The sequence below is a fragment of the Crocuta crocuta genome, unplaced genomic scaffold (assembly GCF_008692635.1).
Source record: "Crocuta crocuta isolate KB4526 unplaced genomic scaffold, BGI_CrCroc_1.0 scaffold118, whole genome shotgun sequence".
NCBI lineage: Eukaryota > Metazoa > Chordata > Mammalia > Carnivora > Hyaenidae > Crocuta > Crocuta crocuta.
In genome coordinates, this window is record NW_027551558.1 from 11,960,254 (window position 1) to 11,978,510 (window position 18,257).

An 18,257-nucleotide genomic window follows, 5' to 3' on the forward strand; every position below is an offset into this window, starting at 1 on the left:
CAAGGATGACTGCATCTGATTAAACAAAAAACCCAAATGCAAATCACACCTTAAGTTCCCCAGGCAACCCCTAAACCCATCTAGAAAATGCTGAGCTTACTCACTGTCAGGGTGCTCAGGGAAGGTGGCCACTGTAGCAGCCACTTCTCCTAACTCACAAGCAAGGAGTACCAGATTCAAAAGACATGGTTGTTTGAGCTGTCAAAAATCACTTCCAGGGCACTTTGGTGGTTCAGTCGGTTAAGCGTCCGATTTTGACTTAGGTCATGATCTCACTGTTTGTGGGTTCGAGCCCCGCATCGGGCTCTATGCGGACATCCAGCTCAGAGCCTGGAGCCTGTTTCAGATTCTGTGTCTCCCTCTCTCTCTGACCCTCCCCTGTTCACACTGTCTCTCTCTCTCTCAGAAATAAATAAAACATTAAAAAAAAAATTTAAGAGTTAGAGATGTACTAATGGCCAACGACTTAATCACTCACCTACTTTTACAGGGAAACACAGCCCAAGTTCAAAACAAAAACTTAACAATGAACTTCTGAAGGCCCAGTCTGTTGGTGCAATCTCTCTACATACTGCATGTTCACTCCAACACCATGGCAAAGGCCGACCTCGCCTGAGGTCACAGCTCGTAGATCAAGAGTTGGTGACGATGTTACAATGAGTGCTGTAATATACAACAGCGTACCTGGGACAGGAACCAGTGTCTGAAGCCTCCAGACATCACTGGCAACACTGACAAGAGAACTGAAAACTCCCAACCCTTTCCTTAGTCATTGCAACAGAAAGGAATCAAACGAACTAAAACACCAGAAAGCAACTGCACATACCTGTACTATATCCCAGTTCATTTCCACCTCCTCCTTAATATTGGTGGCATTTGCTGGAAGCCTCACGGGCTGCCCTTGGGGACATGTTTCCGTCTTCATTTTCTTTAAAGGAGACTGACCAAATGTAAAGTCATCTCCGTTCTCTTCCTTCTTGCACGCACCTTCCCACGTGGCGCTTGTGGACGGCGTCTCGGCAGACTCGTGCCCACTCTCCATGGTGCTGGCCCTGTTGGTTTCTTCATCAACTTTCAGCTTTTTGGTCCTTTGACCTGAAGGTGACTGAGCTGAATTTTTCCGTTTTGTTTTTGCTGTTTTCAGAGTCTGCACAGTATCCAATTTAATTTTTCTGTCTTCCAAATCAACTTTAGCAACAGCCACAGAGTTATTCTATCAAACAGTAAATAGAACACATGAGAAGTAAAAGAGAAAAACCGAATGCTCTAGAATATTATGTAGTAATAAAAAGGAACAAATTACTGATACAATAACTTAGAAGAATCTCAAGGCAACTACAAAAAGTTACATACTTTATAATTTTACATAATACTAACGATTTATGAGTTATGTAACATTCCCTCCAAAATCAGTGGTTACTGGGTGTCAGAGACTGGGGTAAGGGTCAGGAGGCAGGTATAAGGCAAATATAAGGCAATCTAGGGATCCTTGTGGTGATGGAACTGTTCTGGGTGGTGGATTAACATATGCATACGTGTGATAAAACTGCACAGAACTATACATAAAGACACAAATAAAACTGGAGAAATCTCATAAGATCCCTGGATTTTATCAATATAAATATCCTGGTTGTGATATTTTACTATCGTTTTGCAAAATGTTATCACTGGAAGAAATTAAAGGGAACACATGCTCTGTACTGTTTTGGTTTTTTTTTTTTTTTTTTTTACAACTGCATGTGAATCTATAACTATCTAGAAATAAAAAGTTTAACTTCTAAAAATGAGTAAAGGATACGTCTACACGTGCTGGAAAAACCAAGATTTAAAACCTGCAATCAAAAGTTAACCCTTTGGGGGTAAAAAAAAAAAAGTAACACTCACACACTCATAAAACTCAACAGGCTATACCTGCCACCAATTTATGTAGAAGGCAAGGGAACAGAAAACATAGCATGAGAGCGGAGTAGTGCCAGGCGTTTCTCTTTAGGAGTCTGAGTAGCAGTCCACACCAATGTCCAGGGGCTACTCTGTCAACCACTCCAGCCCTCATGACAGCTCAGGTGTGAAGCAATGAAACCTGGCATTCATTTTGGCAGTGGAGTGGTAAATAACATCGAGATCCCACCTGTATGGAGTTTACAACTTCACAAGCCACCCTTTTTGGGGTTACCTAAGTGATGCAGCTGGCACAAACTCGACCAAAAGAATTCCCAAACTATTTTTCAGTCAAAATCCATTTTTCTCTTCTTTATCAAGTATTCTTCCAGAGTTACTGACTACTGAAAATACCGGAAACTACAATAAAGAGCACTGCACCCCCCCCCAACCTAATACCCACCTACCAGTACCAAACCTGGAAATGAGGTACATTAAATAGCCCTCTGGTTACTACATTTTTAGCTGCAACAAAATGGATAAGAACAGGGATATAAAAATAGAACAAGTCCTAGGTCCATTAAGAGTAGATAATAACCTGATCAAATGACTTAGCAACAGAAAGAAGGTGTCAATCATACAGAGGGCTGTCAGCCATAGAACAGAAAAAGGGGAACTGTAAAAAGCAAATATGATCAGCATTCTTCTAAGCAATGTACAAGGAAGAGGAAAGCCTAGCAAACGGAAGATTCTGAGTTATTTGGTTCCAATGGTAAGACAGCCCTCCTGTGAGACGGATACACCAGACTATCTTAGATTCGTGCATTTAAAACATTTGGGGCACCTGGGTGGCTCAGTCGGTTAAGCATTTGACTTTGGCTCAGGTCACGATCTCACAGTTTGTGGGTTCAAGCCTCACATCGGGCTCTGTGCTGACAGCTAATTCAGGAGCCTGGAGCCTCTCTTCAGATTCTGTGTCTCCCTCGCTCTCTGACCCTCCCCCGCTTGCGTGCTCACTCTCTCTCTCTCAAAAATAAATAGAAAAACAACATAAAAATTAAAAAAAAAACACCATTTGATGTCACTGTGACAAACAGAATACCTAGACCAGAGCAGGCATTCAATAAACCCAAAAGAATGGATTTATCTAATTCTCCCAATCTGAATCTATGCTCATCAAGTAAATTTCTGATTCTCATTTAAGTGCCTACTTACTTCAACCTCTGAGGAGAAAGGATACCAGTTAGGAAAATGTCATTAATTATTAAACCACTCTTATGAGCACGGCTGATGTAAAACCACTCATGAGAGATAATATTGTTTCCTGAAATGCTGACAAAATCATGTTGTTATCTTAGAAACCCAGTTCCAGGGCACCTGGGTGGCTCAGTCAGTTAAGCGTCCGACTTCTGCTCAGGTCATGATCTCCGAGTTCATGAGTTTGAGCCCTGCGTTAGGCTCTGTGTGGACAGCACCGAGCCTGGAACCTGCTTCCAATTCTGTGTCTCCAAGTCTCTCTGCCACTCTCCCACTCATACTGTCTCTCTTTCTCTCTCTCTCTCTAAGATAAATCAAACATTAAAAAAAAAAAGAAAGAAAGAAACTCAGTTCCAGCACTTATATGTTATCTATGAGCAAGTCACTTAGTATTTCTCACCTTGGCTTTCTCTTCTATAAAGTCAGGCTAATAACAGCATCTGCCTCAATGGGTTGTTGTGAGGATGAAGTAAGCTCATACAATTGAAGTGCTGATCATGTTACCTCGCTAATGGTAAGCATTAAAATATTTGTGAATACCACCATTACCACACCTAGACCACCTCCTAGGAGAGGGCAAAGGAAGTAGACAAAAAAAAAAAAAAAAAAGAAAGAAAAAAAAAAGAAAAAGAAAAATGACTAAGGAAAAAAAAAGTCAACAGTCATAAAGACCTGTAAGGGTATCCTCTCTGGAGTCTTTGGACAAGATTTACCTAGAGTTTCTCAGTGTTGTCCATAGAGCCCTGGGGGGCCCCAATGCCCTTTCAGGGGGTCTGTGAGATCAAACGCCATTCGAAATCATGCTAAGACATTATTTGCCTTTTTTTGTTGACATTTGTTGACATTTTGTTGACAAGAGCAATGGTAGCAAAACCCAAGGCAATGACACAAAGCAGCACTGACCATCACTGCTCCCTTCCCTGCCACACACTTACAATAAAACAAGGTGAGTTTCACAACGCAGTTAAAAATTACCAAGCTGTAAAGTTTCATTCCTTGGAAGCACACCTCTTTAGTCCTCTACGCTGAAATGGTCAGTCCACATAAAGACTTGTGCTGCGTGCGGGTGCGTCCAGATGTACACCAGCTGTCTCGAGCAAAGCTCTCCTGCACCTGTTGCAGCTGTGAGCGCAACCGGAGTCTTATTCCGTAAATCACCATTTTTACTTGAAATAACGACTCACAAGTCATGGTTTTTCAGACCTGGGATCTGGCGGACATTTTCTCATAAATGAACCGAGACTGTCATTTTAAGGACACACTTGACGTTTGCAACCAACAGTAAAATTCAGGATTTAAAAGTGAAAATTAGAATTGTGAAAAAGTTGTATATACTGTGAACTTGACAGCTTCCCAACACTGCAATGAGACTAGTGGTTATATTAACAAATGTGACTTCTTGTCATCAGATAATGAAAGATAGTAACATCCAGAAGATCTATATAAATCAGTGAACTGCTATTGCCCAAAAGACCGATATACCGTATGTCACAAATTCATGCACTGGTGAAAGACCCATCCAAATAACACAGACAAATGGATTTTAATGTGATAAAGAAGTTCATTAACATGGTTTCAGATTCCACAATGAAACAAACTTTTAAGAAACTACCACTTACTGAGGTTTGGTACTGCATCATATAAGAATATCCACATTTATCTGAAAAGCTTTTCAAACACCTCTCCCTTTTCCAAATACGTATATGGGTGGAGGCAGATGTTCTTTATACATTTCAGTCATACAGTTAATGTTCTTTATACATTTAAGTCAGACATTAAAGACAACTGCAAAAATGTAAAACAGTGTCACTCTTCTCACTAATTTTTTGCTGATGGTTAGGAAAATACATTCTTATTTTTCATTAGTGTTAGCTGCATAATCATGTGATAGGTCTATTATTTTAAAATTGATCAATAGTTTAATTTCTCATTTTTAATTTCTCATATGTTAAATATCAGTATCAAGAACCCACATAACCAAAAGTTCCTTGTGGTCCTCAGTAAGTTTTAAGAGTGTAAAGGGGTTCAAAGACCAATAATTTTGAGAAATGTAGATCTAAACTATCAAAAACATAGGGAAATCTCTCCTCATTTTGTAAGATCCTATAGTCTGTCTCAGTGACATACTCAAGTCTAATACGCCTCCATCAGAACATTTCCCTCCTTATATTCAACCTGAATCTTTGGCAGACTGAATAATCAAAGTTCATTTTCTTCTGCCTTCAGTGTTTTCTTAATCAGCTTTAACACTCCCAAATGGTTATTATGTAGCCTATGGCTAAACCCAAGACTCCAAGAAAAATTGATCATTCTTCTTTTTGCTGTCTCTCAAAGTAGTAAACTAAGGCAAAAAAGTGGCTCATTGTGTTTTTTACAGTCAAATCAGTCAGCAGGCCTTGGCATTGCCTTGTGTTGTACTGTGTGAGCTTGACAGAGAACTGGCAAGGGATAAAGAGTCAAGGGGACGCTTCTTAAAAATCAGATTTAAAAGAGCATTTTTATACTCTGTAGCAACTGAGCCACTGGAAGAAAAGCTGACAAGAGAAAAGAAAGGGAATGCCTAGTGACACAGGCTTGAGTAAGAGGGGATGGCAGGTGAGACTAACTCTGGATAGGAGGGATGCCATCTCCTCCACCTTAACAGGACAGACCATGAACACAAATATGGCTAACCTGGTTGTGAGATAACAAGAAGCTTCATATATTCTCAAATATGTAAAAGGCAATGTCATCAGCTGAGAGGGAAAGAAGAGGAAGATATTTAGGAAAAACAAATCTGCCAGAGAAAGAATGAGTCTGCCAGGTATTTTTAGTGTCATTTTGATGTCTGAGATTATGAATCTAATGAAAAACATTAGGTCAAGGCCACTTTCAGCAACAGTCAGCAGTTCAGTGATGGCAGAGGAGAGATGATGGTTCACCCAGTGTTGGGTTTGATCAGCAACGTGTAATTGAAGGAAAGAAAGGCAAAACTGGTGTAGCTAATAGAAGGTGATTTAAATGACACATTATATAGTTCAGACCCGGTAAGGCAGGAAAAGGGCTGACTGACAGTGATCTGTGAGGCGGGTCTGGGTCGTGGCTCTCAGCCCTGGCTGTCCACAGAAGTCACCTGCGGAGCTTTAAGAATGTAGTAACACAGATGTTCAGGCCCACGCCCACAATTCCTTCCAGGCTTAACCGGTCTAGAACAGGGGCCTTTGCACTGACATTTTTTCGAGTTCCCCAGGTTGAGAGCTACCAATGAGAAGTTGTGTCAAGGCTGTAAAACTGTGGCAGTGATAGTACCTAAACGGTGAGCTGGGAGAATAGGAAATGGTGAGATGGGGCCCCAAAAGTGGGATGGCTGAATGGGAATGTCAGTGGTAACAGTTTCTAATGATGATAGGATTCAGGTTGAGTTCATGAGAGGGGTGATAAAGGCAGAGAAGAAGAAACAGTTCCTGGAGATGAGGAGGTTGAAGAACCAGGAACACAGGGCATTAAGGAGCTCATCCCAGTGTGGAGGGGAAATCACTACAAACAATGGCAGAAGATGGCAGAGAGGAGACGTGAAGTAGGAGCAGAGCTAAAGTCTTCAAAAACAAAGAGGAGCAGCCAATGGGTTGGTAAATGCCAGCAACACAGAGAGGAAGACACAATAATGATTAATTTTGTCTATGATGTTTACTAAAAACAAAGTTATTAGGAGGTTACCAATTCTAGCTCAACCCAAAATAGTGTTTTCAATTATTTTGTGCAGTGGTGGCTACAAAAGAGAAAATGTTAAACCTAATGAAATGAAAAATTCTAATGTGCTGAAAGTACTTTCACTGAGGTATAAAACATTGTGAATTTTGACAATTCTGAAAGAAATTCTAAAAACTTCCCAGAATGTTTCCTTTTTTAAATATTTATTTTTGAGAGAGAGAGACAGACAGAGTGTGAGCGGGGGAGGAACAGAGGAGACACAGAATCCAAAGCAGACTCCAGGCTCCAAGGTATCAGCACTGAGCCCAACGCGGGGCTCAGACTCACAGACCGCAAGATCATGACCTGAGCCGAAGTTGGGCAGTTAACTGACTAAGCCAGGCGACCCGCAGTATGTTTAAGTGTTAAGAGACTTTCTATTTGAATTTTCTTTTCCCTGTATACACATATAACTGAGCATCACTGGAAGGACCAAGAAATCACCATGACAAGGGTTCTTAAGCTGTAACTTCTTGAACTAGAAGCTAGGCATGGGAAGAGAGGGTTCATAACTTTTATTGGATTCTCAAAGGGTTTATGACTCTAATACCAAGAACCACTGAACTAAGAGATATTTCATAGGTAAGGCAATCAAGCTGTTTTTAAGTGAAACCATGCCATGCTTATTGAAAAACCTCCAAATTCTGCCAACAAGATGACATAAGTCAATAAGTCAATATAAGTCAATACTTTTTCAACCATAGGTAACGCCCATTTGACTATTAAAAGTGTGTTCAGTGAAAAGCTTGTATGCAAAGATGAAGAAACAGAGGATAACAGGAGAAAAGACTGATTTAAATGAAAGCCCTATCCAAGGGCACAGGAAAGTATAATGTAATGTCCCCAACAATACACAATAAATGTGTCCCTGGAGAGTCAGGCTTCTACTACACATTAAAAGAGTATTCTTTCAAATGTACTATGGAAGCAATTATTTAAAGGAATATCACAGGGAATGATTTTGGAAATGTATAACTCTTTTTGTAATGCAACAAAGCCTATAATTTATTGTTTGGTGCTTTTTTAAAAATCAAGATCGGTATAGATATAGAGTTTGCTTATAGCAAAAAATATGTCACTTGATAAATACCCTTTCCCTCCCAACATAGTGGATTTGATGGTAAATACTATTAAGGCCCACATCAGAGAATGCCACTGCTCTGTAATTTTTGTCATCTACCTGCTTCGTCCTTCTGCTAGGAGAAAGTAGCACCGCCAATTAGGGAAGCACTACAGTGTTCTCTCCATTCAACTGAAGCACCTACCAGCTCCTCCTTAACAGCCACGCCTTCAGAGCCATCACTGATCTGTAGGGAAGTCTTCTTTACCCGCCGCACCCTCTTTGGTTTGGATTCCTTGAGAACAGGCTGCTTACGACTTCTGGGTACTTTCTTTTGGGGCTCCCAAGCACTATCTTCCTTGTCATCTTCAGAGGCAGATGATCTAGGAGCAAATTCATAGAAAATGAATGAAAAATGAAGCCAAATGTTAAAGGCAAAAAAGGCATGCTTCTTGATAAAAGAATAAGGTAGGAGGTGTTTAATATAAAATGGAGTGATGTGAGCACAGGCTATGTGTACATATTGCTAAGTCCTGAAACAAGAGGTGATCAAGGGCCAGTGTAAAAATAGCCCAGATACGCGATGAATCACAGGTGTCTCCATTCCCCTCTCACCCCTACAGCACATGCGCGTGCGCGCACGTACGTACACACACACACACACACACAACAGAGGAAATCATTCATTACCTTAAGCAATTTATTGGGTGGTGTCACACCACAGTCACTGTGAGCTTTGCCATTATACCAGTGAAAAGCACTTTAACAGTTTCCTAAGTGGTAATCAAATTAATTTAAATAAAGTTATTCAAACCAATGTAAAGAGTAGGAAATGGCTGTAGGAAACATCCTAAATTACATAAAAAGCCAACAGTGGGGCACCTGGGTGGCTCAATTGGTTAAGCATCCGACTCCTCTCTGCTCATGATCTCATAGTTAGTGAGTTCAAGCCCCATATTGGGCTCCATGCACTGACCTCGTAGAGCCTGCTTGGGATTCTCTCTCTCCCTCTCTGACCTCCCCAGCTCACTCTCTCTCTCTAAATAAGTAAATAAACTTAAAAAAAAAAAGTGTGTGTATATACGTGTGTGTGTGTGTGTGTGTGTGTGTGTGTGTGTATCCCAAAAGAGACCACTTCTCACCACTTTCACTTCCAGGACCCTAGACTTCTACAATAATCTCCTTAACTGATCCCCTGCTTCCATTCTTGTTCCCCTACAATCTGCTCTCCACCAAGACACCAGAATGATCTTGTAAACCAGATGTAAACCAGATCATGTCACATCCCTGTCCCAAACCTTCCAATGGCTTCCCAACCCACTGTCACTAGCTAGACCCCATGACCTGACCTTTACTGCCCACTTGCTTGTATTAACATTTTTCCAGTCTCATATTTTTCCTTAAGCTCTTCTCTCTGGTGACTTATCCCTTAAATCAGGCAAATGAAGCCCAAAACCACCCTTCACATAATGGGAATGCCCTGACAAGACGTCTTGCAGGTCCAGACCACCCAGTCCCTTTGAGCTAAACCCCTGACTTGCACCTGCACAGACAGACCTTAGAGTGACCCCTGAAATGTCCAGCAATTACCTTTACCTCATTATAATACTAAAATCTCCACCCAAGGAGGGGCACAAGCCTCATTTACATAACATACAATGTATGTATGGGTATGTTTCCTTAAGTGCATGCGTGACCTTTGGCCCACCTCTACGATGACATGGCTTCTTTGTCATCCTAATCCAAAACAAAGGGTACCTATTCACCCTCTTTTGGGGAGTCACAGCTTTGCAAGATAATCCCAGTGATCTCCTTATTTGTTTTGAATAATGTTGACTTTGTGTGACAACTCCCCCTGGTGTACCTGTGACTCACCAAGGAGCAAACTCACATTGGTCCAGTTACACCACTTCAAAGTAAGACTCTGACACCTTGTCAAGGCCTTTCAGGTCCTATCCATTCCAATCGCAATTCCAGTCGCTCTCAGACTTGGTGACTTCTTGTCTGGCCACACTGGTCTTGCTATTGCCTGAACACAGCCAACTCATCCTGCCTCAGAGTCTGCACTTGCTGCTCCCTCTACTTGGAACACACATCCACGTATCCTTGCAAGTTGTACTTCCAAATCTCATTCAGATCTCGTCACATCTCAAAGAGAACTTTCCTGAATATTGCATCCAAGATGGTCCCTGCCCAGAACCACTCACCATGCAATCCTTTGCCCTGTTTAATGTTCCTGTAGAGTACTTATTACTGTCTAACACTTATCAGTCACTTATTTAACAAATAACTTCAGGGCACACACAGTACAGTGCTCTAAAGCAGAGGCTCTCAACTGGGGACAATTTTATCCCCACAGGGAATACCTGGGAATGTCTGGAGACGTTTTTAATTATCACAACTGGGGGGATCCGATTGGCACTAGTTAGTCTAGTTAGAGACCAGGGATGCTGCTATTCATCCTACAATGATTACATCCTAAAAGACAGTCTCCACAGCAAAGAATTGTCTGGTCGATAGTGCTGAGTTTGAGAAACTCTGGTCTGAAGTGATATAAAAAACTCCCTGCTCTCATGGAGCTTACACTCTAGTGTAAATATCATGTTACATCATGTTAGTTGGTTACTTTCTCTCTCCTTGTTCAATAGTTGAAAATCAACACCGAAACAGAGCCTGGGACAAAGCATGAGTTCAATAAATATCTGTCCCATGAATGAATGAAAAAGACACAGCCTTCCTCAACCCAAATGACTTCCATTAGTAAGTGACAGAATGCATTCCTCCTTATACATCATTCTCCTAACCCCATATGAAACCAATATGCTTACAACTCTGAGAAGGAAGAGAATTCATCTTTGGGTACCACAGTCTGGACCTTTACTTTTGCTCTTCTTGGCAATGATGACATCTGGAAGAAACAGAAGATAAAATCAGCATGATGTGAATCACTTGAATAATTATCACTTGTGTTGTCTACAAAATGATGTGCCACTCAAAACCAACACTCCAATAGCTCTGCTGTTAAAAAATGCTATAGAGAAAAAAATGAGAAGTATTCAAAAACCCGAACACTGGCTTCCCCTCCTACATGGCTGCCAACTATAAGTGCAGCTAACAGTCTTCCAATGGTTTCAAAGCCTGAGGAGTGTGGGCCATCTTTGGAAAAATGTTAGCTCCAACAGGGTGACAATTTTTAGGTTTTTTTAGAGTTACATGCTTGAGTATACCACAAGCACTATGAGGTGTTTTATCAGACAGCAAATTATAAAGTCCTTTATTAAACTATTATCTCAAAGATAAGAAGTATTTTCCCACTTTTATATCTTCTTACAACATAAAAAAAAGGCCTATCTATAAAGTTGACAGTCAAATAAATGCTGATGGACTGAATAAGCAGCCATGTTATACCTAAAACAAGAGCATGCATTCCCGGGGCGCCTGAGTGGCTCAGTTGGTTAAGCGTCCGACTTCAGCTCAGGTCACAGTCTCATGCTTCGTGAGTTTATGCCCTGCATCAGGTTCTGTGCTGACAGCTCGGAGCCTGGAGCCTGCTTCGGTTTCTACGTCTCCCTTTCTCTCTCTGCTCCTCCCCCACTCATACTCAGTCTCTCTCAAAAAGAAATAAACATTAAAAAATTTTTTTTAATTAAAAAATAAGAACATCCATTCCCTTAGCTTATGGTATTTAAATAAAACACTTATTTGAAAATTAAAAACAATCACTAATGTCACTAGAAAATATTTACCAAATTCAAAGGCCCAGCTCTTTAAATTAAAACATGGAGACAAATAACCAGAGACATCCTATAATACAGGAAGTAAGCAAATTTACTTTAGCTAATAAATTTTATTACCTAAAGAATGTATGTCAAACTCTAAAATCTACATTAGACTCTGACATGCTTGGAACCCTTTAACCAGTCATATGTTACAATGCCTCCAGTTCTAACTTCCACTTAGAAGAAGGGATGCCTCACAGAAATACAAAGGGGTTGTTACAAAAGGTTACATGTGCCCTCGGCTCTTTAGCTCAATTCAGTCCAGTAATTGCAGAGCTATTAGCCAAGAGGGCACCCAGAGTAAATCACAAGAACAAAAGAAAAAAGTCTCTAGGAAGTAGACAGGATAATCTTCCATCTTTTCCTTCACCTCCCTTTGTGGCACTGTATGCTTATGCAGGTCATCCTTCTTCAAATAAGTGCTTCTAGATACTGATCATCAAGGAATGGGTAAGTTTTGATTTCTGCGTTATATGAACTTTACTATAATTAAACAAAAACACAAACAGAAAAAATTAGTGTATCATGGGGTGTCATTTCAAATCAGGACAGAAATGAACTTTTCAATAAGTTGTATTAAGACAACAAGCTATCCTTCTGGTGGAAAACAAATATTTAAGTCCTACCGCCATAGCCTGAACAAAAATGCACAAAATATTTCTCACAGCTAAAACAAACAAACAATCCTAAAATAAGTATGGAACCACAAAAGATCCCAAATAGCCAAAGCAATCCTGAAAAGAAGGGCAAAACTGGAGGCATCACAATTCTGGATTTCATGCAACATTACAAAGCCGTAGTCATCAAGACAATATGGTACTGGCACAAAAAACTGACACGTAGATCAATGGAACAGAATAGAAAATCCAGAAATGGACCCACAATTATCTGGTCAACTAATCTTCAACAAAGCAGGAAAAGAATATCCAATGGAAAAACGACAGTCTTTCCAACAAATGGTGTTGAGAAAACTGGACAGCGACATGCAGAAGAATGCAACTGGAGCACTTTCTTACACCATACACAAAAGTAAATTCAAAATGGAAAAAGACCTAAATGTGAGATAGGAAACCATCGAAATCCTAGGGGAGAACACAGGCAGCAACCTCTTGAACCTCTGCCACGGCAACGTCTTACTAGACATGTCGCTGAAGGCAAGGGAAACAAAGTATACATGAACTACTGGGACTTCGTAAAGAAAAAAGTCTGCACAGTGAAGAAAACAATCAACAAAACTAAAGGCAGCCGACACAATGGGAGAAGGTATTTGCAAAAAGCGTATCTGGTATAGGGTTAGTATCTAAAAATCTATAAAGAACGTATCAAATTCAACATCCAAAAAACAAGTTAAGAAATGGGCAGAAGACATGAACAGACACTTTTCCAAAGAAGACATCCAGAGGGCTAACAAACACATGAAAAGATGTTCAATATCACTAATCATCAGGGGAATACAAATCAAAACAACAATGAAATATCACCTTACACCTGCAGAATAGCTAAAATTAACAACACAAAAAACAATAGGTGTTGGCAAGGATGCAGAGAAAGGGGAATCCTCTTGCACTGTTGCTGGGAATGCAAACTAGTGCAAGAGTTTGGAGAACAGAATGGAGGTTCCTCAAAAAACTAAAAATAGAACTACCCTATGATCCAGCAATTGCACTATTAGGTGTTTACCTATAGGGTAAAAAAGTACAGATTCAAAGGGGTACATGCTCCCGAATGTTTACAGGAGCATATCAACAATAGCCAAACTAAGGAGAGACCAAATGTTACTAACTAATGAGTGGATAAAGAAGATGTGGTATAGATGCACAATGGAATATTACTCAGACATCAAAAAGAACGAAATCTTGCCATTTGCAACAACATGAAGCTAGAATGTATTATGCTAAGCAAAATAAGTCTATCAGAGAAAGACAAATACCATACAATTTCACTCATATGTGGAATTTAAGAAACAAAACAGATGAACATACGGGAAGGGGGAAGAAGAGAGGGAAACAAACCACAAGTGACTCTTAATAATAGAGAACTATAGGTTGATGGAGGGAGGTGGGTGGGAGATGGTCTAGATGAGTGATGGGTACTAAGGAGGGAACCTGTGATAAGCACTGGATGTTGTATATAAATAATGAATCTCTGAATTCTACTCCTGATACCAATATTGTACTGTATGTTACCCAAATTTTAAGTTAAGGGAAAAAAATAACATAAAAATATATGTAAAAGAGACATTCAAAATAAATAAATAAGTAAATAATAAAATGTATAAAATAAAACTACAAGGGGCACATGAGTGGCTCAGTCAGCTGAGTGTCCAACTCTTAATTTCAGCTCAGGTCATGATCCCAGGGTCATGGGATTGAGCGCCAAGTCAGGCTCTGTGCTAAGCATAGAGACTACTTAAGATATTCTCTCTCTCTCTCAATCTCTCTCTCTTTCCCACTCATGCACTCTCTCTCTCTCTCTCTCCAAAATTAAAAAAAAAAAACAAACCGGGGCGCCTGGGTGGCTTAGTCGGTTAAGCGTCCGACTTTCGCTTAGGTCATGATCTCGCGGTTCGTGGGTTCGAGCCCCGCGTCGGGCTCTGATGCTGACTGCCAGCTCAGAGCCTGGAGCCTGTTTCAGTCTGTGACTCCCTCTCTCTCTGACCCTCCCTGCTCACGCTGTCTCTCTCTCTCTCTCTCCTAGAAATAAATAAAACATTAAAAAAAAAAAAATTAAAAAAAAACAAACAAACCAAACATTTAATTAAAAAAATAAAACTACAAAAGTACTACAGAAAATAAAGATGACCATCTTCATTATTTGGAGTGGAGGCAGGGGAAGAAAAGTTTTCCTAGGCATAACTCAAAATTCCAAAAGCCAAAAGACAAACAGATTTCACTACATAAAAACTAAAATTCCAAGTCAGCAATGGGAGCACTTCAGAATCAAACCAATTTATTCTGCACTATCATTAAAACATCACAAGAAGCAGTACCTGATACCTTGGAACTGAGAATGAAGGGACTAAGGGCTGGTGTCAGTTGTCTAAGGCAAAGAATCTCTAGAAGTCCTACTCCACTTCATGCTATTAAGCAACTGCCCCGGGGAAAAGTCTGGAGAGGATTCTCTGGAAAGGATAAAATCATCTTTAGACTACAGGACACCAAATATAGTTGTGAGTATGGGAACCATACAGACCGAATAGTAGAAGAGGAGGACCCATCCCCACAGTCTTCTTCTCCCACTAAGGTCCTAGTCAGACCCTTTGTCTCCAGAGAGGGAAATGGAAAGGCTCTTCTCTGGAGAAACTGACCAGCCCCAAAATAAAAACCTGAAGATACTAAATTCCCCAACAAACAACCCAACCAGATCATCTACTCCCACCTCTCCATTCTACAATATACCAGAATTCAGAACATTGCCATACAGACTACCATGCACCAGTTCTCACTCCACACTTCATCCTTAATAGAAATGTGTTTAAAATAAGGGGAAACAACCCATGGCAATCTCATAAAATTCTGATTAACCATTAAAGAAACAAATATTTTTTCTTTCCTGAAACAAGTGTTTCCAAATTCCCCTTTATTAGGCACCTGGAAGCCATGTTGCCGTTGAATGATGAGTAAGATGTAAACTTAGCCTCTGACAAGTAGAAAAATATGAATTTGAAAAAGGAGGTGGGAAAGGAGAATATGTTTGAGCACATAGGCCAATTTCAGACAGACCGGTTTTAGGAAGAGTATATATAGAAGTTAAGGACCTAGAAGCTATTTCTTTGAAACTGCCTATGCCAGGTATACTCCCAATGATATACATATTCCAGTTCAAAGACTGAGGTTTCTGGGAGCTGTTTCTCCTTCTACACTCTTCTCATGTTCCCTTTCTTCATATCATAGGGTTCATCAGAAACTAACCAAAATTCCATCCATTTCCATGCTTTTAAATATCTATGTCAACAATATCATATTAACAATCCTAATACCTCCAACCCAAATCTTGCCTAAGATTCAGATTTACATAATAAATTATTCATACTGCCTAAGAAACTATTTAGATGCCTCAAACTTACCTAAAATTTAACATACCCACAATGAAATCTTGATAACCATTTCTGATCTTAAAACCTATTCCTACTCCAGTCTTTCCCATCTCAGTTAATGGCAACATCATCCATCTAAATAGATGGCTAAACCAGAACGTTGGAAACATTTTAACAGCTTCACTGAGCTGTAACTGACATACAATACATTGTACACGTTTAAAGTACACAAATGTGGCAAGTTTTGGAATATGTTTACACATCTCCACAACCAAAGTACTGAATACATCTATCATCCTCCAAAGTTCCATTTGCTAAGCCAAAGTCTTCCAAATCTTTTTTTCTGTCATCTCTCACAACCAGTCTACTAATAAATAACATAAATTCTTACTCCAAATTACAGCTTAAATTCCTATGATCTCTTTAGTCCCCAACACACTACTGTAATAGCCTCTTACCTGACTTCCCTGCTTCCACTCTTGCCTCTACTACCCATTCTCCACACATGAACCCAAAAGATCATTTAGAAAATGCTTAAAAACCATTCCTACTTCCCACTCCATCCTCTTAGAATCAAATCATATTTTGTACCATGACCTTCTAAAATGCCCTACTCAGGCAGGACTGACCCCTGCCTGTCTTTCTAACCACAGTGACCATTTGCTGCAGCTCTTCAGCCAGTTACAACATTCTTTCCGTCCCTGTATGAATCATGATCTTTTACATCTCAAGTTCACTCTGCCTGGAACACTATTCCCGCTGCTCATCAATAGACTAGCTCCTTCTCATTTCTTACAGCTCAGCATATTAGGCCTAAAATGAGTTTCTCAGATATGATATTATCATAGACCCTATTTACTTCCTTTATACACAATACAACACAATCTAGAATAATACCTGTTTCTTGTCTGCATCCTCCATGTTTACTTCATGACAGTAAACACCATTAAGTTAAAAACCACATTTGCCTTATTCTGCAGAACACAGAACTTAGCATTTAATAGCTACTCAATATCTATGTATTAAATGAACAAAAGAATATATACAAAATGGTCTCTAGAGAAATATACATTTTCCCCAACACTATTGGGCAATATCACACATGGCACTCATTGTTTTCTCTGAAAAAGTGATGATACAGAAGAACATTCTTATTCTTAGTGGCCTAAGAAATTTCCTTTTTCAAAGCTGTCTTATCTCTGCGGACACATGAGCATATTCAAAATCAGTTGCTGGGATGGTCTTAAGGGAGGAGGCACTAAATTAGGGTGAGTGAAAATCAGGGAATGGGGAGTTGAAGAAACCTGCGCACACATAAATACTACATTAAAATTGGGAAAACCACAATTAGAAACTTTAAGAGCGGCGGGGAACAACTTTTTAAGAGGCAGCTAAAGGTGTTTCCCCGAGGGTACAAAAAGAATTGCTTGGAATGTCAACAAAGATCCCTACATAATATAAACAAATAGACCTGGAAAGATCCTAAGAAACCAGAGAGTCCCTTTTTACCCCCCCTTATGAATAAGAAGCCTGAGATCCAGTAGAGATGGTTTACTCAAAGGGAAAACCTATGTGCCAGTTAGGTAGCTAGAACCCAAAGCCGCAAACAGCAAGACCAGCCCTGTTTCCCATGCCACAAACATTGTATTATAACATGCTGGCGCGGGGGAGGTTTGAATAAAGTTGCCTAGAGAGTTCCCATTCACTCCTTTCCTCAACAGTTATTCAGCGCCTCCAAATGCCAGACACGCTGCCTAGGATGCGGATGATGCAGACAAGGCCATGATCTGAGAGTGAAAAGGGTGCTTCCTCCCCCATCTCCGATAACTTGAGGTGTGGAAACAAGCTAGGTTTGCCTGGGTTTTCCCATGTCTGCCCTTACGTGCTAAGAGCTGCGATGTGACTGGGAAGACGCGCCAGGTGACACGCGGCAGCTAGGAGGGGCTTTCCGGGTGTAGGTTGGAAGATACCGCAAACCGTAAAATGTAATGACACTTCTCACTTTAAAAAGGGATGTTATTTCCCAAATGAGCGCTCAGAAGTTTTTAAATGGCCCCAGGACTACCGGAGCCCAGGCGCCGGGCTCACGCGAGCCCGCAGGAACACCGCCAAGGCGGACACTCAGCTCACCTTCCCGCCCGGCGAGTCGGAAGGCCCGGGATTCTGTGTGTATGACCGCATCTTCCGGTTCCCGCCGGAAGTTTTTCAAACACCGGAAGTCCCGCCTCCCTCCTCCCCCGACTCGCCACAGAAGCGCTGACTGCGGGAGCCGGATGTAGCCGAGCCAGACGGAGGCGGGGCTAGAACTAGGTTCCCGTGGGAGCGCTGAGACTCGGCCCTACCCGGGTAGGGGCGGGTAAGGACGAGCTCTCCCTCACCGGATCCTGGTGGAGGTGGAGCCAGAAGTGCTGTCAACGCGGACCCACCTCCTTCTTTCCCTTTCTCCTCACCCGCCTTGGCCTTTGCATCCAGCTCTTTGAAATTGTCAAGAATGTTTCTTTTCATTACATTATTTTTA

The 18,257-nt window shown here is 40.8% G+C and overlaps 1 protein-coding gene across 3 annotated transcripts in view; it reads right to left on the minus strand.

Moving 5' to 3' along the window:
- Positions 1-17,921, minus strand: part of SRBD1 (S1 RNA binding domain 1) — a 192,153-nt gene extending 174,232 nt beyond the window's left edge. For 2 of the 3 annotated variants that reach the window (XM_077749285.1, XM_077749284.1), the window contains exons 1-4: positions 17,870-17,921; positions 10,753-10,832; positions 8,130-8,307; positions 827-1,213 (exon numbers count right to left, since the gene is read on the minus strand). In XM_077749285.1, coding sequence (XP_077605411.1) covers positions 827-1,213; positions 8,130-8,307; positions 10,753-10,832; positions 17,870-17,920 — 696 coding nt within the window. In that variant the 5' untranslated portion in view covers position 17,921. Of the gene's footprint in view, positions 1-826; positions 1,214-8,129; positions 8,308-10,752; positions 10,833-17,621; positions 17,848-17,869 lie in introns of those variants that run through there. The other variant, XM_077749286.1, reaches the window with a different exon arrangement.
- Between the last annotated feature and the right edge of the window lie 336 nt (positions 17,922-18,257).